Here is a 22,612-nt window from a genome sequence, read left to right as displayed (position 1 = left end):
CCTCCTTCTCCTCCGCCCCGGGGAGGAGCCTTCCCTCAGCGTCCCGGCGACGGGCAAAGGCCGCCCCTGCCAGGGCGACCCCTCCGCCCCCAAGCGCCCGCCCCGGCGGAGCTGAGGCGAGGCGAGGCGAGGCGAGGCGGTGGGAGGGCGGGCGCCGGCCCCGCCGGAGCTGAGGCGAGGCGAGGCGGTGGGAGGGCGGGCGCCGGCCCCGGCGGAGCTGAGGCGAGGCGAGGCGAGGCGAGGCGGTGGGAGGGCGGGCGCCGGCCCCGCCGGAGCTGAGGCGAGGCGAGGCGGTGGGAGGGCGGGCGCCGGCCCCGCCGGAGCTGAGGCGAGGCGAGGCGGTGGGAGGGCGGGCGCGGGGCGCGGGTGCTGCCGCAGAGGCGAGGGACCTGCACCGCGGCGGCCCCGCGCCATGGAGCGGTACGAGAAGCTGGGCAAGGTCGGGGAGGGCTCCTACGGCGTCGTCTTCAAGTGCCGCAGAAAGGACACCGGCCAGATCGTGGCCATTAAGAAGTTCCTGGAGTCCGAGGAGGACCCGGTGATCAGGAAGATCGCCCTGCGGGAGATCCGCATGCTGAAGGTGGGCGGGCGCCCGGCCCCGCTGGCTCTCCGCGCCCCTCTCGGCCTCGCTCCCCGCCTTGGGCGCTGCCGGGGCTGGGGCAGCGGGCTGTGCCCCGCCATGGCGGGCCGCGCCTGGGGAGCCCCGAGGGAGCGGCCCGCGCGGGCGCCTGAGGGACGGAACGAGGCGGCGGGGAGAAGGCGGGCATGAGGGCGGCCGTGTGGAGATGGGGCGTCGTGAGCGCGAAGCGAGGAGATGGGGTGCGGGGAGCAGCCAAGAGCAGGGCCGTGAGGGAGCGGTACGTACGGTGCCCACGTCAATCAGTTCTCTGGGAGAAGGTCGGTGCCAGCGACACTTGGAAGCGTTTTGGGGCTGGGACTGACCTGCCTGGGGACAAGGTGATCCTCTTCAGCCCGGGCTGTCACACTGCAGATGGTGCAGGTGGGAGCTGAGGCACAGAAAAGAGCGACCTGCCTGTAGGCTTTTCTGTAGGTAGTGGAGACAGATCAACAGAGTCGTTGTTATGCCTTTTAGGAGGGGATTGATCCAGGCTCTGTCCCACTGTGGGGCCCATGATCTCCTGTCCTCAGTGCACAGCGTATGACAGGCCGGTGGCCGTGGCCCCTCTGCCCGCTCTGATGACCCCCAGAGACAGTGGAGGCAGTGTAAAGCAAAAGGTAATCCTAGATAGCTCAAGGTGGGGGACAGCTTTGGGGCACGGCTCACCTGGCTCCCTGCTTTGTAAATCTGCCCGAGCTCCTTAAAACAAGCACCCTTTCTGAGCCCTTTCTGGTTGTGTCAGAGCCTGGCATGCAGGTGGGATCCATCCGTGTACTGCATGCTGGGGTCTGCATAGGCTCAGAGGTATTTACAGGTGGAAGCAACTGCAGAGCAGGCACCTTGAACCATGGTGACACCTTGTCTCTGCTGATGCTTTCTTGACTAATGTGTGAAAGCTCACCCTCACATAAAGATAGGTCACTCGTTCAGCCTCTGTGTTCATTTTCCTGATGCAATAAAAGCACTGGAACATTTGCAGTGAGTCCTGCCCTGGGTCCATCAAGCATGCAGAAATGAGGAGAAACCCAGGAGAAAGAGAGAAAGGACGGGGTGAGGTTTCCTTTTACACACCTAGTTTCTGGGCAAAGTTTCTATCCAGAGGTTCTACCCATTGCTTCACACTTAGCAGACATTCATGGACTGCTGGGAGTTTATCCTGTCTCTTTTTGGACTGTTGTATTTATTTGGTCTCCATAGTGTCCCGAGGCAGAGAGTGCCATGACTTTAGGAGCCTGTTGTGTGAGAAAGTAATTCCTTTCATTTGCTACAAAATTCCTGCTGGGTGCTGGCATACAGCACCCTCAGCTGTGTGTTCACAGAAGTAATGATTTTAAACACCTCTATCATCTCCCCATTCTTCAGCTTTCTTGTTCTCGTGCAGAAGTGCCATAGTTTGAATACACTGAACTGATTAAAGAACCTCGTTAACAGCACGTTAGTTTAAAATGATGACTTCCAGTAGGTCTCCTTTTTACAAGAAACAGCTTAGACACATAACATTCTTGTAGACAGCCAATGATTTAGGACTTTGGAGTTAACAAAACTCAACAGAAACACACACAAAGATGTTGCCTTTTGTTTAAAACTTCTTTCCCAAAATTCATAAGCGCCTTGGTCTCTGGTTTCAGTCCAACCCTCCCAGGCTTCTTCTCTGCCCGTTGCTCATTGCCCAGCAGCGGTTGCTGGCCCTTGCACTCAATGTTGCTTTCCAGTGAGTTGCCTTAATGTGCTTGCTGGGGACCAAGGAACTTTCTGATTTGCAGCTTAGTGAAAATTTTTCAGCCAGGTACAATATTTGTGATATTTCTTTTCCCAAAATCTCTTTGTGCTGTTAGTTTATCTTTTATCGAGCATTTAGATATAACTGAGTGGTGTAAATGTTACTGCCCAAGGAATATGAAGGCTTTATTCCCTACCCACTGCAAAAAGAGGCAAGGTAAGCCTGGATGCCATCCTGGAAGTGTTGTCATCTAGGAAAAAAAAAATCACATTTCTGGTTGAGTTCTGTTTTGAGGAGAAACAGCCCAAGTTTTTCTTCCATCTCAAAACAGATGACGTGTAGCTGTATTGTTTGAGTAAAAAGTGCTGGAGCTACATTAGAATTTAAATGATACTTTGGATCTGAAAAAGCAAAATAATCGCTGCAGAATGCTCTTGCAGAGCAGATGGGAAATGTATCACCCTTTAGGTTGCAGAGCTGACATCACCATGGCAGGGCCTCCTCAGCGAGAGCTGTTGATTTTAACGAGGGCAGACCTGCTTGATTATCTTTTCAGCTTTTTCTCTGTAAATAGTAACAGTTTGTTTGTTTGTTTATTGAGTATTTCCTGGCTTAGGCAACAACTGTTTGTCAAAGATAGAGTGAGGTTGTGTTTCATCAGTGAAAAATGCAGGGCCTGGTAAATCACTGTTCCACACAGTAAATACCTTGTAGACAAAGGGCTTTTCATGGCCAGGAGCCATGGGAGGTGGGGTTGGAGAGCAGTGCTGTATGCAAGAGAGTCAAAATGCCCTGTGTGATCCCAGTTCTGTAGGAAAAGCTGTAAATAACATGAAAACAAAGGGAGTCTCTGTGTAAGCCCCATCTGTGTCTGTGGTGACTGATGCCTGCTACTTCCAGAAGGGTGTTGGCTCCCCAGCTTTGTATGGAGGCTGAGAAGGTCCTTTGCTCTGACATTGTGAAGATGAGAGAAAAATGCAGTGCAAAGCTGTGTTCACACCTGAAACAGAAAGTACTCCCTAGCATCTTGTCATGGGAACATTTATAACTTCGGGGAAGAGCCTGTACAGGACATGTGGCCAGTATGCAGAAGGTGACAAGTGGCCTTGTCACCCAAGCAAGGGCAAGGAAGGGAAGCCCATCCTGATGCTGCCAGCAACAGGCCACCAGCAGCATTGATGGCTTTAGAATCCCCGTGGCACAAGACATGAACATTGCTTGGGTCACCGGCAGATTTGTGGTGGCTCTGTGTGCACAAGAGACGTTGGTCAGTGGGCTGACTGCCCAGAGAGCCCCCACCATGTAGACTGGCTGTGAGCAAGACACAGAGACATGACATGGCAAGGTTACTCCCAGAGGCCTTTCTCCAGGCCTCACACAGGCAGGTTCATTTACTTCTGTGTGCGCAAGGGCTTGTTCACACAGCTGTGTCCCCTTGAAGCAGCACAGATAGACCTCGTGCTTCCAAGCCCAAGCTTGCTGTCTCCAGAAGCCCCAGCTCCACGCATGCATGAGGATGGCCAGGACAGACTGTCCCCAGGCACATGCTGCTCTCTGAATGTCACTCATAGAATCATGCAATCATAGAATTCTGGGGGTGGGAAGGGCCCTGCAAAGCTCATCCAGCCCAAGCCCCTGCTACAGCAGGTTCCCCTCCATCAGGGGACACAGGAACGTGTCCAGGTGGGTTTGGAAACCTCCCAAGAAGGAGCCTCCACACTCTCCCTGGGCAGCCTGGGCCAGGGCTCCCTCACCTCAACACCAGAAGAGTTTCTCCTTCTGTTCCAGTGGAACTTTTTGTGTTCCAGCTTATGTCCACTACCCTGTGTCCTGTCAGTGGATACTGGACTCTCCTTAAAGATACACCTCTCCACAGATGAGATGGAATAGAGGGAGACTCATGTAAGGATCATCTCAAGAGGCTGCATGGGCTTTGGGCAGGTGGCGAGATGCACTGCTGCTGTTTTAGCAATCCCTTGCTCCAGCTGTCATACGTGCTTTACATCTCATACATGCATACATACATTTCCTTTTGATAGGGCAAGAGGAAACAGCCTCAAGTTGCCCCAGGGCAGGTTTAGATTGGAGCTGAGGAAGAGCTTTTTCCCTGAGAGGGTTGTCAGCCCCTGTGCCAGGCTGCCCAGGGAGGTGGGGGAGTCCCCATCCCCGGAGCTATTGCACAGCCGTGGAGCTGAGGTGCTGAGGGCCATGGGTTAGTGGTGGGCTGGGCAGGGTGAGGGGAGGGCTTGGACTCCATGAGCTTAATGAGCTATGATTCTACACAAAAAAGTGTCCTCTTGACATCCACACTTTAGATACTTCTAAGTGATAATGGGGTCACTCCCAAAGGCTGGCTCGTGGTTTTCCAGACATTTCAATTATTGTCTATTCAGCTTTCTTCCTGCTTTACAGTCAGTTGGCAATTATTTCATCCTTGTCTGTCTCTGAAAGACAAGGCAATCTAAGCACTACAGAGATTGGCTCATCTGCCTCTTCCCGCTGGCAGGCTTGGCCATGCCCAGCAGTTTGCCCATGTTGACAGGCAGATCTGTGGAGAGCAACAGGGGAAAGTTAGACAACATCATTGCTGGAGGGCCAGCTTGCTCTCAGATACTTCTGTTATCACTGAGAACATAATATGCCAACACACTGAGTGCATGGGAAGGGAAGAAGCCACTTTACACAGCCTATCAGGAGCTGCTGGACTGCTGAGGGAAGGGGCTGTACCAGAGCCACGGCAGCTGCCTGGCTTTCGTGGTGGGGTCTGAGCTGGTAGGCTGGGTTTTGTCTAACATGCACTTGGCAAGTCGGTGCTTTGCTCGCTGTGGGTATCCCTGAGAGGATAGGTGGCAATGGTGTACACAGAGTTCCTGGGACAATCACTGTCATTGCTGGGGTTTGCAGCAGTCTTGTAGGCAGTTTTCTGTATCTCACCATCTTCTGTAAAATGGACAAGGAAATGAATGGAGATGCTACTAGATAAATACCCAGCTTAGGAGGTGTTACAAGCCTTCTCCTTTGTGGTGTGATGCTTTACCCAGCAGTCCTGCCATGGGGACTCAGGGTGTCTCTTATATGAGTAGATGTAGCCAGGTCAGAGAAGATTTCCCTGACAGCCCTTCTGACACTTGTGCTAAACAGTGAAGGCACCTGGTGTATTTGCTTACCATGGAGGACTATTTACTCCCCATGGAGGGCTGATGAAGTGGTCAATATCATAGAACCGTGGGATGGTTTACGTTGGAAGGGACCTTAGAGCTCATCTTACACCAACCCCTTGCCATGGGCAGGGACACCTTCCACTGGACCAGGTTGCTCCAAGCCCCATCCAACCTGCCCTTGAACACTTCCAGGGATGGGGCAGCCACAGCCTCTGTGGGCAACCTGTGCCAGGGCCTCACCACCCTCACAGGGAAGAACTTCCTCCTTACATCTCATCTCAATCTCCCTTCTTTCAGTTTGAGGCAATCACCTCTCATCCTGTCACTCTAGGCCCTTGTAAAAAGGCCCTCGTCAGCTTTCTTGTCATCTCCATTAGAGACTAGAAGGCTGCTGGAAGGTCTCCCCAGAACCTTTTCTTCCCCAGGCTGAACAATTCCAGTACTCTCAGTGTGTCTCCATAGGAGAGGGGCTCGTAAGATCTTGGTTGCAACCCAGTTTTGATCCAGATGAGCACGAAGGTCTTTGATGCTGGCAGATGGTTTACACTGTGTGGGTGGGACTGAAGGAACAAGACATGGATGTGGGAAGAGATGCTGTTTAGACAGATCAGCTCCTTGCTGCCAGTTGGTAGGGCTGGAACAGCCCCCTTCCATACACTGACGAGGACCGTGTGTGCTGGCATGAGGGCTTAGTGTAGTTTGGGTTCAGTGTAAGTCCCCTAGAGGCAGGGAGCTACTGGAAGGTCTCTCTTTGAGCTTTTACAGTGACACACTTGAATAAAATGCATTTTGCAAAGGTTCCCACAGCATGCTCATTGGAGCTCTGAACCAGGCCCTGCCATAGCCCTCCTGCTTGTGACAGGCTGCCCCTGGCTGTGAGGTGTGGTGGGGTCTTCTACTGACCCGCTCTTTTACTTGATTTCACTGGTTAGCCCCAGAATTTAAGTTGTGGATGTCAGTGATCCTTCACCTTGGGGATATTTGGGTGCTCCCCAAACAGCTGTGTTCCTCAGTTGAGGCCTCTTGCAGTTTTCTCTAGTGTTGAACCTCTGCTTCCTTCTCCATTGCAGGCTTTTCCAGGTGGTTTAAGTGGCACACTGGAGGATGGGGCCAGCATAACTCCTAGGCCATGCCCTTTCCAGCCTCCTTGCTTAAAAAGTTTGTTCTAAAGCCTTGGTTGAGCAAAGCCCTTGTGGATACAGGTCCCTGCAAGCCAAGGGGATTCATGGTGCCATGAGTCATCTGGAAAGAAGTTACTTTCTAGAGTTGGGTCTGGCTTTTCTTTGTTTCTTTTTCTGAACACTGTGTGATGCCCCTCCCAGCCCTCCCCCAAAATGTGGTCGAAAGAACAGGAAATGAGAAGGTCCATTAATGTCCACCCTTGTTGCATTTGCGTAACCCTGCTGTGCTCAGGCTTTGTGTGTGGGAAGAAGCTGTCTGAGCTACCAGGGCTGGCATGAGCAGGTGAAGTGGATTGAGAGGCAGAAGCAGCAGTAAAAGTTCTTCTAATCAACCCTTTCAGATTCTGACAATAAACTGGCGAAGCCAAAGGGTAGATTTAAATTAGAATTTACAAAGAAGTTGTTCCATGTGAGGGTGGCACAGGTTGCTGTCCCATCCCTGGAAATGTTCAAGAGCAGGCTGGATGGGGCTTGGAGCAACCTGGTCTGGTGGAAGATGTCCCTTCCAACAAAAAAACCATTCCAGGATTCTAAGCTGAGAACTTGTGCTTTACTTACACTTGTCAGTGAAGCACTTGGTTTCTCCTGAATGGCTGTTTGCCCGTGACAAGCTCTCACCATGTGTGGTTGCCCAAGCTATTCTCTAGAGAGAGCTGCTTTTCATTGTGGTACGGTCAAAGGCTGCACACGTACCATGAAAGGCTGCTGGAATAGCTGTGGGCACCAGGATAATTTCCTTTATGTGTGAGCATCTTTTCTACGTGGCACTCACTGAAGCTGAGCTGACTTGTTACCCATAGTTCCTAAAATAACTACACCACAGGCTGAGCTGTAGCTGAGCTGCTGCTTCACATTGTGCTGTGCTTGTGTAAAAGATTTCAGCTCAAGGATTTGAGACCCTTATAGGTAACAAGAGCACCGTCCCACTCACCTTTTATAGAATCATTTTGGTTGGAAAAGCCCTTTAAGAAGCTGGAGTCCAAGCCCTCCCCTCACCCTGCCCAGCCCACCACTAGCCCATGGCCCTCAGCACCTCAGCTCCACGGCTGTGCAATAGCCCCAAGGATCGGGACTCCCCCACCTCCCTGGGCAGCCTGGCACAGGGGCTGACAGCCCTCTCAGGGAAAGAGTTCTTCCTCAGCTCCAATCTAAACCTCTCTGGAGCAACTTGAGGCTGTTTTGTCTTGTCCAGACATTCATTACTGGAGAGAAGAGACCAACCCCGACCTCACCACAGCATCCTGTCAGAGAGCTGCAGAGAGTGCTCATGTCTCCCCTCAGCCTCCTCTTCTCCAGGCTGAACACCCTCAGCTCCCTCAGCAGCTCCTCATTTGCTCCACTCCCAACTAACCAGTCCCTCCAACTGTGTGTTACAGCAACTGAAACACCCCAACCTGGTGAACCTGCTGGAAGTGTTCAGGAGGAAGAGGAGGCTGCATCTGGTCTTTGAGTACTGTGACCGCACAGTTCTCCACGAGCTGGACAAGTATCCCCAGGGGTGAGTGGCCCGTCTCTCATGGGGAGCTTTGAGCAAAGGAGGCAGGGAGTGTCTGTGGCATTGCTGCTTTGCAGAGTTTTCAGAGGAATTTCATTAATTACAGGGGTTTCTCAGCCCAGTGCCCAGGACTTGCTCTGTTGCTGGGGTTTAGCAATGACATGTGTAACAATGGCCTGTGTGTGCTGCTGCTGAGAGCTGCTCACCAAGGAGACCAATATGCTGGGCCTGAGCGTTTGGCTGATCTTTGGCTCTGCAGCAGCAAACCCCTGTGGCTTGGGAGCATCTTATTTCTCACTGCAAAGAGGTTTGGGCTGCTGGGGAGGTGGTGGGTGGGCTGGGGGCATGAAGCCCACTTGCCAGCTGCTCCCCAGGCCTGCTGTGTGGGAGGCTGTGCAGAGATGGGTCATGGGCATTGGGGCAATGTCACTGAGCACCTAAAACACTCTGTGGTGATGTCACTGGTGGCCCATAGGACAGATCATTGACTTCTAGCCCCCTGGCATGCTGCAGTGCTAAGAAGTATGTGTTGATTGGCAGGAATTAGCAAGAGCTGTGCCTGCACCTCACTGCTCAGCCTCAGGTCAAATTCCCTCTTCTTTAGACAGGCCCTTGCACAAAGTGTGAGCTGCAGGGACAGAAGGAGCATTCTCTAGGACAGACTTGCTCTTTTGACACATTGTAAATGACACTCCTGCTGAATACATTGTCCCTAATTATTTACAGTGACTTGGTGCTGTGGCAATGCTAAGCACGAGTTCATAAATCATGTTGCTGGCCTGGAGTGAAATGAATTATCTGCAGGAGACTAATTGGGGATTGCGCAAACAAGAGCCTGTTACTCTCTTTCTCCCTGATGTGGAGCTCTAGAAGGAGAACAGAGCCTGCAGATTGCTTTGTGAGCTGGTTAGCAGCTTTCACCCCAGTTTGAACCTCTTCACCTGGAATCTGAAGAGGATGGATAGCCCTCTTTGAAGAAAGTACACCACATTTGCTTTCAGTTCCCTTGTGAGCAAACGAGTAAAGCCTGGTTGATCTTTGCTACAGCAGATGGTCAAGTGTTTTGTGGTCAGGATTAAGGTAGGCGGGCACATGACTTTTTGCACCATGTTTCCAGGTCATTTGACTGACTTCATCCCTTGTCAGGCTGTCAGTGCAGCATCATTCTTGGATGTTTCTGCAAGGAAACTAGCATTGCAACAGCATTGCCAGCACAAGGCCTTCAGTGCTGACAGCAGATAGTGCCTTAAAGAAAAAAACAAGCTTCCTGCATATTGTTTTGGTTTAGTTTCGGATGTGTTTTGTTCTGTTTTTTCTTTATGATGAATCAGAAGCTTTTCAGCATTAAACACATGAAATAAAATTGGATTTGAGCTTGAAAGTGCCAAAGCTGTCATCTCTGAGGTCTCTGCCATCTCCCACTACAGACAGCCAAGGAAGTTTAGGAGCTGTTGCACAGTGACTGAGAGAACGGAGGATGGATCTTTAACAGAGGTTTTCTTTATCTGAGGTGTTTGCCAGCCAGTGAAGGGGAGGAGATGCACACTATCTTATTTTGGTCACCTGTCTGCTCTTGACAATCAATGAGGTGACAGCTTTGCAAGTCAGAGCATACATCTATGTCACAGATAGTCCATCACCTCCAATTCTCTGTGCACTTGCAGAGTCAGAGGTGCCTGCTGGCCTTTCGGGAGGGTTGCCAGGAGGCCAAAGCACAGCCACCAGACAGGGTTTAACACAGACTCACAGGCACTGATGTGTGGTTGCCAGTGGGCAGGCCTCATGCTGGTCCTGACTGAGGGGTACCAGACACTCTGGCATGTCCTTAGCTGCCATAAAATCCTCTCTCTCTTATCACACTGCCTGATTTGGGAGTGCTGTTGCCATTCCCTTTGCTACTTCTGCGATGCTTGGAGGGTGACCTCACAGGAGAGCATTGCTTTCTGCAAGGAGGTGCAGGTGAGAGCTCAGCCTCAGCTCTGAAACGTGGCAAGAGGTACAAACAGCCTCTCCACCATCAGCAGCCCAGCATAACAGGTTTCCTGCAGTGGAAGATCAACAGACTGAGGGTTATTGTGTATTTCTTGTAACTTATTTATAGCACAAAATGCAGCTGGTGGGGTTTTTCTGAGCTTTCCGACTTGGTCCCTGACCAGGTTTTGCTCAGAGAGCCCTGTACAATGTCAGCACGCAAAGGCCTCCTCTTCCTTGTTCCTGTAATAGTCAAGTTATTTTTAACAGCCAGAATTAAAATGTGCTTTTTTAAAAACAGAGTGCCAGAGCATCTAGTGAAGAGCATCACCTGGCAGACCCTCCAAGCTGTGAACTTCTGCCATAAGCACAATGTAAGTCCCCTCACATCACTAACAATGGCTGTAACGTGGCTGTGCAGGAGAAGGAGTTTCTGTTGCCATTTTCCTGATGACAGAGCTTTCATGGGATGAAGCCAGATGAAATTTCCTCTTTTCAGCAGGAAACATACATCTAAAATAGTACTGTATACTCACAACAGTTGCATGTACTATCACACAGATCCCTTGGGTTTGCTGTCAAGGAATGATTTGCACTAATGACCTTAGATAAGCCTCAAAGCTGAGCAGTACCAGATCTTTGTGTGCTCCCCTGCCATGTGTTAGAACTGACATTTAGAAAACTGGCTTAGCCATCTGATCAGCTGAGGAAACTGCTACTGGTTTCCCAGAAAGTCCTTCTGTTGATAGCCATTGGCATGAAAGCGTGTGTCCAGTTAAAAAGGTTTCAAAAACTACACGCAGTAAACCAGTTTTACAGCCCCTCCTCTGGTTTCTGAGGGGAAATATTTTGTAGAAAGCAGCAGGGAAGGAAAGAGCCTTTTGGATAAATTCTTTAGGCAAACAGCTGGAATTATCCTTGTTTTTGTTTATCTGCCAATATTAGAGATTTAGGAGTCAGGCAGGAGATCGCTGTGGAATGAGTGTTTTGTCTTTGCTGGGAGAATTACGTCCAGCTGAGCCACAGGAACTCGGCCATAGGTCTGTCCTGCTTCCAGCATTTCTTGTTTTGCGCTTTTTTTTCTGTTCTCCCACTCAGTCTGAAAGATTTAATGGAGTTCTAAAGCCAAGGGAACAAAGAGATGCTGCAGTCTGACCTGCTGTAAATCACAGGTAATGAGGTTTTATGCAGCTGCCCTTTTTGGAACTTCGTGATGCTGGTTTAACAAGCAGCATTTCGGTCCTCAGGAGGAGACACAATATACCAGCAGCTCGACTAGGAAAAGTCCAAGGTGTTTGCACTGAGGTGATGGCAGAGGAGGGACAACATGAACTAGACCCCTCAGTGGAGCACACCTCTCACACACAGGCACAAGAAAGGAAGGTCTCTGCTAGTTTGACCAGCAGAATTTCTTTCCCAAGCCCAAATTCAGTTGTTGTGAACCTTCACTGGGCAGGGCAACTTCTCAAGAAGCACGTAATTTCTGATGTTGGAGGGGACCTCTGGAGATCACCCAGCCCAGTTCTCCACTCAAAGCTGGGTCAGCTAGAACAGGTCATGTAGAAACTTTTCTATTCAAGGTTTGAATATCTCCAAGGATGGAGGTTCCACAGACTCTCTGGACAGCCTGCTTGGGTGTTTGGCCACTCTCACAGTAAAAAACCACAACAATTGCTTATGTTTAAATGGAATTTCCCATGTATTCAGTTTGTGCCCATTGCCTGTTGTCCTCTGACTAGACACCACTGAGGAGACCCTGTCCATCAGGAATTTACACACATTGATAAATTGTGTAATAGATTGAAGAGCCTTCTCTTCTCCAGGCTCAGTGATAGTCCCAGCTCCCTCGTCTTCTCCTTGGATGTCAGATATTCCAATCACTCCAGTATGTCCCTGTCTTCCTACTGAGGATCCCAAAGCTGAAGTCGCAACTCTGGATGTGTCTCAGCTGTGCTGAGCAGAGAGAATACCAGGCATGCTCTGGAATCTACAAGGATAGATCTAAACCGTAGCCTTCATCTCATCTGTGAGCTCTGCCAGCAAAGTCATTTGCTTGTCTACTAGGTTCTCAGTAAATACAGCTCATGGGCTTCATCCAGCAACTGGTCCCAGAGGACCTGTGCACTTCTCATTAGAACTGCAAAGGCAAGTCTCTTACTAGGAGTGTGTTACCTGGAGCTGTATGGAGTGAGCTCCATTTGCAGAGCCGAGTTAACAACAATCCTTGCTATGCAAACCTCACTCACAGATTCCTAGCTGGAGGTGACTCAGTGTTGTCCAAGTGATACAGGGCTGTGCAGCTGGAGCTGGGAGCCTGCACAGTATCTCATCCCAAAGGTGAGGTAAAGGCAGGATTGTTGTCCTTCCTAGCACTACATGGCATTAGCTGCTGTTAGTAAAACCTTTCATCATCTCTTTCAGCAAGGAGGAGTGCCTTCCACAACATGCCAGGTGTATGTGGCTGAATTAAGATGTTCTTTTCCAAGGATCAGCTTAAGTACTTGCTTCTAACCTGGTTTTTTTTTCTGTTTCCAGTGCATCCACCGGGATGTAAAGCCAGAGAACATCCTGATAACAAAGCACTCTGTTGTCAAACTCTGTGACTTTGGATTTGCTCGCATACTGAGTGAGTTGTGAAGGAAGTGTAGGGCCCTGCTTTCAGACACCAGCCTTGTCTTTGTCTGATGCAGGTATAAATTATCCTGTAAAAGGGCTGGTGTGTTTTCACAGAGCAGCTCTGCTAAAGGCTGGGCAGAGAGCCCCAAACCAGCTTAAAGCGAGTGAGCCCAGACACTGTGCTGCCAAATGCTTCTGTGAGCAAACTCTGAGCTCGCTGCGGGCGCAGCTGGTGGTGCTGGCACTGGCAGATGGAAGCCGGTCCTGGGCATCTTGGAGCTGCCCAGATGTTGTTGCTTATGCAACGCTGGAGGCACAGCTGGAGTTCCCTGGCAGGAGGAGCCCCTCTGGCTCTGCAAACAATGGCTTCACATTTTCCATGGTAAATAACGCCCTAATCAGGTTTTTGGTTTAGCTCTTGTTCAGACAAATCACGTGGGCTTCAAGAACTGACCACTGACTGGTGCAGGGCCCTGCTGTGGAGCTCGGCATGTTTTTATCTGGAGGAAAAATACAGCCTTAATTTTTGACAGATCTTAAGTGTTTCCAAAGTTGGGTTCTGCTAGTGGCCAGTGACTCACCGTGTTCCTACAACTGCCCGCCTGGGAAGTGCCCCAACGTGGGTAACAACTGGTGGCAGCTCATCTGCATCCTTCTGATCCCCCATTTCTGTTTGTTTCTCTCCTTCATGACCTCAACCTAGCTGGCCCCAGTGACTATTACACAGACTATGTGGCTACCAGGTGGTACCGCTCTCCGGAGTTACTGGTGGGAGACACGCAGTATGGGCCTCCCGTGGACGTGTGGGCCCTGGGCTGTGTCTTTGCAGAGCTACTGGCTGGGGCCCCGCTCTGGCCTGGAAAGTCTGACGTCGACCAGCTGTACCTCATCCGGAGAACCCTGGGTAAGTGTCCCTGAGAACCTTGGGTAAGTGTCTCCCCTGCTCCACACACAGTCCTGGCTGTCCAGAGGCCTTTTGCAGCTCTAGGACTTCTCTGGGAGGACTTTTCCTCTCTGGTGGGAAATGGGGTTAGCCAGGAGGTGAATTTACCCAGTGGATCCCTCCCTTTAGTAGGTGCTGGCTTCTTTGAGGTCTTATTTGCCTTAAAAAGGAGATGGGTTTTCCTAGCGTGACTTCCACATACGCATCTTTGAGACAGGGAACTGCTGGAGAGAGGCCAGCACAGTGCTACCAAGATGTTCAGGAGACTGGAGCACCTCTGTGAGGAGGAAAGGCTGTGGGACATGGGGCTGTTCAGCCTGGAGAAGAGAAAGCTGAGGGGGATCTCATCAACACTGACAAGTACCTAAAGGGTGGATGTAAAGAGGATCATATAGAATCATAGAATAGAATATAGGATCATAAAATGGTAGGTTTGGAAGGGACCTTTAGAGATCATCTAGTCCAACTCACCTGCTGACTAGATCAGGTCACACAGGAGCATATCCAGGTGGGTCTTGAAGATCTCCAAGGAAGGAGCCTCCACACCCTCCCTGGGCAGCCTGGGCCAGGGCTCCCTCACCTCAACAGTAAAATAGTTTTTTCTTATGTTTAAATGGAACTGTTTGTGTTCCAACTTCACCCCATTACCCCGTGTCTTGTTGCTAGATACAATAGAAAAAAGAGCTGCCCCAACCTCCTGACATTTTTTGTGATGAGGTGACACCTTTTTCTGTAGTGCCCAGTGACAGGACAAGAGGTAATGGACAAAAGCTGGAACACAAAAAATTCCACTTAAACGCAAGGAAACGCTTCTTTGATGTTGAGGTGAGGGAGCCCTGGCCCAGGCTGCCCAGGGAGGGTGTGGAGGCTCCTTCTCAGGAGGTTTCCAAACCCACCTGGACACATTCCTGTGCCCCCTGATGGAGAGGAACCTGCTTTAGCAGGAGCCTGGGCTGGATGAGCTCTGCAAGGCCCTTCCCACCCCCATCCCCATGCTAGGATCCTATGATTCTATGATGTTGTCAGGAGATTGTGTTGTTAGAGTAGCTGATGCCTCTACAGATCCTGGCAGGATCTGGGGAAACAAAAATTGGCATCCACATGGGTGGTGGCAGTTCTTCAGAAAATGATCTGAGGGGCAGAATTGGTTTCAGCTTGTCTGAGCCAGCAATGTCAGGCTGTAGCTGAAGGCTGGCCGTGGACAGGGCTGTGTAAGGAGGATCATGGCCTGCAAACGGCCTGAAACCACTCTCCCACTCTCTTTAGCAGCAGTGGCCTCTGGGAAGCTGGCTCTTGTGCTAGATGGTTTAAAAAAGATGTGGGATGTGTTGGGCAACCACCAGATGCCCCTCCTGGTCCTTTTGGGGTGGCTCAGTAACCACTGGGGTGTGGGGAGCACAGGGCCAGCCCCACTGGAGGCACAGAAACCCCTGCCTTTGTTGCTGCCCTTGCCACATCTTCACCTGCCACCACAAAGAAAGGAAAGTAAGATACTCAAGTCAGAAAGGACCAGGTATGTTTTGCATAAAGATCTGAAAGATTCAGGTATTGTTCATCATTTGGTACCAAGCAAAGTGGTCCCAGAAAATGAATAGTTGGATTTAGTTCATCGCAGCTTTGGAGGTCTTTGCTTGAGGAGGAGAGCGTGAACACTGAGGTTTGACTGTCCCACCTGTATGTCTTTATTCAAAGAATATTGGAAGTCATTCTGGATTTGGAACAGAGGTTAAATACAAAAGCCATTATCCCTGTAACATATCAATTAATCCAGTCTCATCAGTTCTATTTGATGTTGAGGTGTAAGATGATTTCTTGAGTGGAATGGAGCAAACCTCCACTTCTGACTGAAGTCTGTGGGAATGAACTGAGAATTGTGATTTTTACTGAGCAGTTTGTAAACCTGTAAAGGTGGCTAATGGCTTTAAACAGATAAGCTCCTTAGCTAGAAAAAGAGTTCAACATTGATTGCTTCATCTTCCAGAATACATTTCTGTCAGGCTTGTTGAGGTGTAATTGATTGTTAGTGAGAGGATTTCAGCCAGAACAAATTGCCTGTTCATCCAGGTGATGGACTAATGCAGTGCTTCTTGGTCAAAGCTGTGTGACTCTGGAGGCTTGGCTATTGTGCAGGCTTTTTGGTTATAGAATTGGTTTTAACATTTTGCTTGCTCTGAGCTGCTCCAGGCTTTAAAAAAGGGGCCATTAAGCTGCACTGGGGAAAAGCTACAGCACGTTCCTCTTGGTGCCACATTTGAGCTCTTTTCTATATAACAGCCCCAGGAGGGTACAAAATGAGTTTCACCCGTTGTAAGTTACATTACAACAAAGCTGGAATGGTTGTGGTTAGCCTGGCCCCTTCCCACAGTCAGAGAAGACAGGAATGTTTATGCAGACAGGCGGCCTCTTAGGAGCCCTTTCCCGTTGAAGATGCTGAAGGGCAGTGTTCCTGAGGAGAGGGGATATGGGAGCCCCACTCACCCTCCCTGCGACACACTGTGGTCTCCCACGCTGCTCACTGCTGCAACACCGAGCAGGGCTCTGCCAGGCCCTCATCCCAGCCCAGGGATGGTGGGAGCAGGGGAGTTAGCTGCTGCTCTCATTATAGAACCACAGAACCATGGAATTGTTTTGGTTGGAAAAGCCCTTTAAGCTCATGAAGTCCAACGGCTCCCTTCACCCTGCCCAGCCCACCACTAACCCACGGCCCTCAGCACCTCAGCTCCTCGGCTGTGCAATAGCTCCAGGGATGGGCACTCCCCCACCTCCCTGGGCAGCCTGGCACAGGGGCTGACAACCCTCTCAGGGAAAAAGCTCTTCCTCAGCTCCAATCTAAACCTCCCCTGGAGCAACTTGAGCCCATTTCCTCTTGTCCTGTCACTCATTACTTAGGAGAAAACACTGTCAGCACTCAGCCACAGCCTCCTGTCAGAGAGTTGCAAAGCGTTCTCATGTCTCCCCTCAGCCTCCTCTTCTCCAGGCCGAACACCCCCACCTCCGTCAGCTGCTCCCTTGTGCTCCAGCCCCTCCCCAGGTCTGGCTCTGGACACGCTGCAGCCCCTCAGTCTCCTTCTGGCAGTGAGGGACCCAACACTGAACACAGCACTCAAGCTGCAGTTTCACCAAGGCGCAGCACAGGGAAACAAGGCCGTAGGCCTGCTGCCACACCGGTGCTGACACAAGCCAGGATGCCCTTGGCTTGCTTGGCCCCTTGGGCACACTGCTGGCTCATGTTCAGCCACTGTCACTAACCCCCCACAGGCCCTTTCCCTCTATCAGCTTTCCAGCCCCTCTGCCCAGCCTGTGGCGATGCCTGGGGTTGATGTGGCCCAGCTACAGGACCCGGCCACGGGCCTTGTTAAACCCCATCCCATTGCTCTCAGCCCATCACTCCAGCCTGGCCAGGGCACTCTGAACACCCTTCCTGCCCTCAATCAGATCTACACACCCACCCAGCTTGGTGTTATCTGCAAACTAACTGAGGGTGCACTCAATCCCCTCATCTACATCATCCAGATCAGCTTAATGCTTGGGCAAGGATCCACGCTGTGGCATGGCTGGAGTTTCAAATCCTATGAGGTGTTTGCAAAGGATGCTGAGCAACCTTCTCCTGCTCACTCTCATGTGGATCTTGAGCTCAGACAGTGCACAGTGGAGACATGGGCTGGCATGGGGCAGGCATAATGGTGCAGCCCAGGGCCTTTCCCACTTCACTCTGTGGTGTTCTACTGAGGGGCCTTTTTGTGAGTGTAAATCCAAATTCTCAGTTGCCAAAAGAATGCAGGAATGGCATCTGGGCATTTGTCATGGGGAGATGGATAGTGATGTGTCTTTTTCAAGGCTGTAGTGGCCACAGCTCATGAAAGCTGCTCTGCTTCACACACAGAGGCTCAGGGCCTGGAAGATGCCCAGTATCTGAGTGCTTCTCCAAAAACTGCTCCCACCAGCTGAATTTCTTTGAGCTACTTAGAGCACTTGGTGGTACTTGGTCTCTTTAGATGTTCTCTTGAATGACATCAACCTCATTAGAGGATATAAGCTTGTTCAATGCAGGCACTGTAAAACCAGCCAATTAATCTGACTTTGTGTTTTCTTATTCTTGGTCAAAGGAGATCTTATCCCCAGGCACCAGCAAGTGTTCAGCACCAACCAGTTCTTCAGTGGGGTGAGAATTCCAGATCCAGAGAGCATGGTAAGAGCTGCCTCCAGGCACACACTGACCAGCAACCTGTCCCCAGTGCTAAGACCTGGTATTTGCACAGAGAAATGTTCCTGCCGCTCTTTGCCCATCTGCTTTGGAAGTAGAGCACTGCCACAGCCACCACTAACCCACGTCCCTCAGCTCCACAGCTCCACAGCTTTGGAATCCCTCCAGGGATGAGGACTCCACTATGGCCCTGAGCAGCCTGTGCCAAGGGTGGACAGCCCTTTTGGGTTATGCTTTCTCTGTGCTCGGTGGCAAAGCAGCCCACCTGCCCACCCACGGTAGTGCCAGGAAGCTCTCCTCAGGGCACACAAAGTGGCAGTTGTGTTTTGTGAAGTACTGGGCATATTGCTGTGGAGAGCTGTGCCCTGAGGAATGAAAAGCTTGCTAATGTCATGAGTGCACTCATTGGGTTATTTTTTTTCCCTCCAGGAGCCATTAGAAATGAAATTCCCTAATATTTCATACTCTGCTTTATCTCTCATGAAGGTAAGAAAACTACAGCTAGTGGAAGAGCTCTGTACTGAGACTTAGCAAATAGTCTGTTCTGCCAGTGGTTTCAGAGCTGGCTACTGAATTATTAGGGATTCACTGGGAAATAAAGCTGGAGGGGATCTGGAGAGGACTTTTAATCCACTCATCTTTATTTTAGAGGTGGAAAACATATTTTCCCCTTGAGATGTGGTGAATGGGAATGGTGAGGATAGAGGCATTAAAAAGAAAGCACAGCTGTGGGTAGTACCAGCTCTGCTAAACAGTGGATGAACACAGCTAGTGCAGAAGGGCCTTCACCTGCCTAAGAAAGTTGTCCTAGTTCAAATGAAAGTAATTGGGTTTAAGTGGTTTTGGAGGCTCGCTGATTTGCTCCACTGTGCAACTGTAACTGTCCCTCTGGCCACAGTTGCTGTTGCTGCGAAAGGCCACCCTGGGAATCACAGAACTGTGGGGGTTGGAAGGGACCTCTAGAGATCATCTAGATCCATGAAAAAAAAAAGATTAGCACATGTATCTGTGCAAATACTCATTGTCTATGGTGAGTAGCTGGAGTTGTGCAGGCCCATTTATTGAGCAGCTTGTGAGACACTTCCCTTCACCTTTTCTAAGGGTTGCCTTCAGATGGACCCTGCGGAGAGGCAGACATGTGAGCAGCTGCTGCACCAGCCCTATTTTAACAGCGTTGGGGAGGCAGCAGAGCTGGGGAAGGAAAAAACAGCTCGGAAACCAGCCAGGCTGCCTCGGAAGCACGTGCCAGGGGTAACATTTTCATAGTAGTATTTATTGCTCTGTGCCTAAGGAGGGGGCTGCTTCTCCTTGTTTAGCTCCCGGGAGGTGGGTTCACACTATAGCACTTCATAGTGAGAGAGCTCCTGCTCAGGCCAGAGGAGAAAAAGAAACTCCTTGCTCAAGGGTAGCACAGTACAAACTGTTCTGCGCTGGGGTCACTGGGGACAAGCAGCACAGACAGGGTTTATCCAGGAGTGGCCATTCCTAACAGAAAATAGCAGCAAAGCTGGACAAACTGGACAGGCTCGTGCAGCTGTTTTGATTTGGAGTGCTCTGGCAGCTTTTCGATGCTTTTGAATCCCAAATTGTGGAGATGTCAGAAATGCCCAGTTCAGTTTGGAACTGCTGACAAGATGTGATCCCCTCCCTCAGCTGCAGATGTTGCACTGGGTGTTTCTGCAGCTGGAGTCACCAAGTGAATGTCTCCCGGACATTTCAGCCTTTGCAGGCTCCAGCCAAGTCTCAAATGAGAGTCACTGAGCAGCTCGTTCTTCCCATGAGCCGCATTCCCTGTGGCAGCTTTCCTGCTGGACTGCAGGGTAACAGGCAGGGCAGTTGGAGGTGTACGATGGAGAATTGCTACAGCATATAAATTCCTAGAGCAAACTGACATAGGCTATAAGAGTAATGTCTTTCCTGCCCAGGATGATGGGAGGAAATCCCTTATGTGAGCTGTTCTGGTTGCAGTCCCAAGGTAGAACCCCAGATCCATGACTCTCTGAACAGTAAGGAGTTCCAGTATGAGTAGTTTTATTGCTTATATTCCATTCGAAGCAGGATGTGCATGCTTTGTTCTCATTTCAAACACACACACACACGATGTAACTTTTCCTTTAGTTACAGCACCTGCCCCAGTTAACCATCAGTAATGCTCTGCCAGCCTTGGACAGCAAGAAGTACTGCTGCAAAACAAGGAAATCAAACTGCCATTTCCCCAACATCTAACAGGACAGCGGATGAAAAACAACTTATTGTTCAAAGGTCAAGTCATTCAGGAGTTATAAAAGGAGGATAGGTGGTGGAAAACTAAATCAATAGATGTTCTGACATACAGAAATGGTCTGTGATGTGCTCTGGGTCAGTAATGGAAGGGATGCACAGAGAGCACTCCAAGCTCACATTAGTCACTGTTCTCTGAACAAAGGACAATATGTTTGTTCTGCTTTAATAGGTGATTGTGCACTGGCTTGCTGTGGTGCCCTGCCTTGTGGTGGTGCCCTGGCTCAGGACCACTGCAGCCCAGTGTTTGCAGTGTGAATCCAGACCCCCTTGCCTGCCCATCACTGTGTTTCAGGCTTGGCAGAAGGGGTACCCACAACCTTGCCAATGGCTCCAAGTCCCCAGTCCCCTGGGGAGCTGGAAACCTGTGGCCCGCAGGAGTAGAGGCCAGGTGTAGGCGTTGGTGGAGCCAAACCTGACAGGAGGTACTCAACCACTCCAGGTGGCTGTAAACCTGCTGCCATAGCAGTGCTTAAAGGTACCTCTGGCTTACAGACCACGTAGAGATCACAAAGCACTAACTGGTAATGACTGGAACTGGGTCGAAGGCTCAGCAGGCCCTGGAGAGCATTTTAGTAATAACCACTAAGTCTTTTCAGCATTTCTCCTGCTAGTTTCTTCTTTGCATGGTGAAGTTGGTGGCATTTGCTTTTGTCAACAGGGAAGTCCTTTGCCTGTAGTGTTGCAGAAGTTGTTTTTATCAAGAGCAATTCATGAACATACTTTATAACGTTGGCCAGACAGGGGCAGGAATTCTGCCCAAGCATCTGTACTAGAGTGATTCTTGGGTTTTCTGTAATCTCAGGATGTAATATTGTGTTGATTTTGAATAAATGTAGCTTGTTTTTCCAATTTACTGGACGTGTTTTACTGCACCAAGTTTTACTGCTGGGCAGGGAACATCCTCTTTCTACTTGAAACCCAGAGCAAAATGTTTTCTTTTCCTGGTGCTGTTCCGTGTTCAACGGTAGAAGCCCTGTCATTGGGGCAGGTGCCACATCCTCACAGCAAACCTGTCTACCTTTTATTTCTTACTATAATTTGATATATTTTAATCTTGTATGTTGTGTCCAAAGGTAGTTTTGGTTACTCTTAGGAAGTTTTGGCATTCCAGTGTTTTCTGTACGGATACTCATCCATCTCATCCAGTGCACATGTCATGTGTGAGCAGCAGAACCCAGCAGCCCTGGACATGGCCCAGGCTGGAGGGAGTTTTGTTTCTGGACACCATTTGTGCTACCCATTGTGCCAGAAGGCACCGAGGTAACTCATCTCTGTGAGGTACCTAGTGCAGAGTGGTATCCTTTCCAGTGCTCAGCATCATTCCCTCCTAGGACATGAGACAATCAGGGAGAAGAGTCTCTCAGCTGTGCAGAGAAAGCTGTGTCTGACACATGGCTACAAAATCTGCTTTCTCAGAGTCGCTGCCCACTGCTTTTCCCTGCCACCAAACCTGGGATGTCATGCTCTTCTTTGATAGAGTGATAGGGATGCCGTTAAAGGACACTGAACTAATTCAGGCCATGCCAGCAGACAGCAAAAATATTGCAAGGGCCTAAAGGACCCTGCTTCTCCCTAAACCCAGCCCCATTCCCTTCCTCAGTGCAGTATCAATGTGGCCACACTGCCTGCCTGTAGATCTCCCCAGTTCAGACAAAGGTTGTGTCAGAGTGTGAAGAACAGAAAAAAAAGCGCATATGCTCTAACTGCCCAGGTGGCCAAGAAGGCCAGGGGCATCCTGCCTTGTGGCAGCGGGCCCAGGGCAGGGATTGTCCCCCTGTGCTGGGCCCTGGTGAGGCTGCAGCTCGAGTGCTGTGTTCAGTGTTGGGCCCCTCACTGCCAGAGGGACACTGAGGGGCTGCAGCGTGTCCAGAGCCGGGCAGCGGAGCTGGGGAAGGGGCTGGAGCACAAGTGTGATGGGGAGCAGCTGAGGGAATGGGGGTGTTCAGCCTGGAGAAGGCTGAGGGGAGACATGAGCACTCTCTGTAACTCCCTGACAGGAGGCTGTAGTGAGGTGGGGGTCGGTGTTTTCTCCCAAGTAACAACTGACAGAACAAGAGGAAATGGCCTCAAGTTGTGCCAGGGAAGGTTTAGACTGGAGATTGAGAACAATTTCTTCCCCAAAAGGGTTGTCAGCCCCTGTGTCAGGCTGCCCAGGGAGGTGGTGGAGTCCCCACCCCTGGAAGGATTCCGAAGCCATGTAGCTGTGGGAGTGAGGGCCATGGGTTACTGGTGGCCATGGAAGTGATGGGTTAATGGTTCAATTTGATGATCTTAAAGGTCTTTTCCAACCAAAAGCATCCTTTGATTCTATTCTATGATTCCATTTTAGTAACCCAGCACCCTCTGCCTGGGCAAGCTGCCCAGTGAGTAAACAGCTCTCCTTCCCACAGCAGCCACAGCATGCAGCACGTGTACAGCA

At 50.5% G+C, this 22,612-nt stretch overlaps 1 protein-coding gene across 1 annotated transcript; it reads left to right on the top strand.

The window, feature by feature from the left end:
- Nucleotides 1–369: 369 nt before the first annotated feature.
- On the top strand, nucleotides 370–21,046 carry CDKL1 (cyclin dependent kinase like 1). The gene is made up of 9 exons (XM_061997936.1): nucleotides 370–580; nucleotides 8,058–8,179; nucleotides 10,449–10,521; nucleotides 12,683–12,773; nucleotides 13,467–13,667; nucleotides 17,813–17,895; nucleotides 18,340–18,396; nucleotides 19,012–19,161; nucleotides 20,029–21,046. Exons 1-9 carry the CDS (start codon nucleotides 413–415, stop codon nucleotides 20,134–20,136), a joined length of 1,053 nt encoding a protein of 350 aa, XP_061853920.1. The 5' UTR covers nucleotides 370–412; the 3' UTR covers nucleotides 20,137–21,046.
- The last annotated feature ends 1,566 nt before the right edge of the window (nucleotides 21,047–22,612 follow it).

The sequence above is a fragment of the Colius striatus genome, chromosome 6 (genome assembly GCF_028858725.1).
Source record: "Colius striatus isolate bColStr4 chromosome 6, bColStr4.1.hap1, whole genome shotgun sequence".
NCBI classification, from domain to species: Eukaryota; Metazoa; Chordata; class Aves; order Coliiformes; family Coliidae; genus Colius; species Colius striatus.
This window is presented reverse-complemented; position numbering and strand designations above follow the sequence as displayed.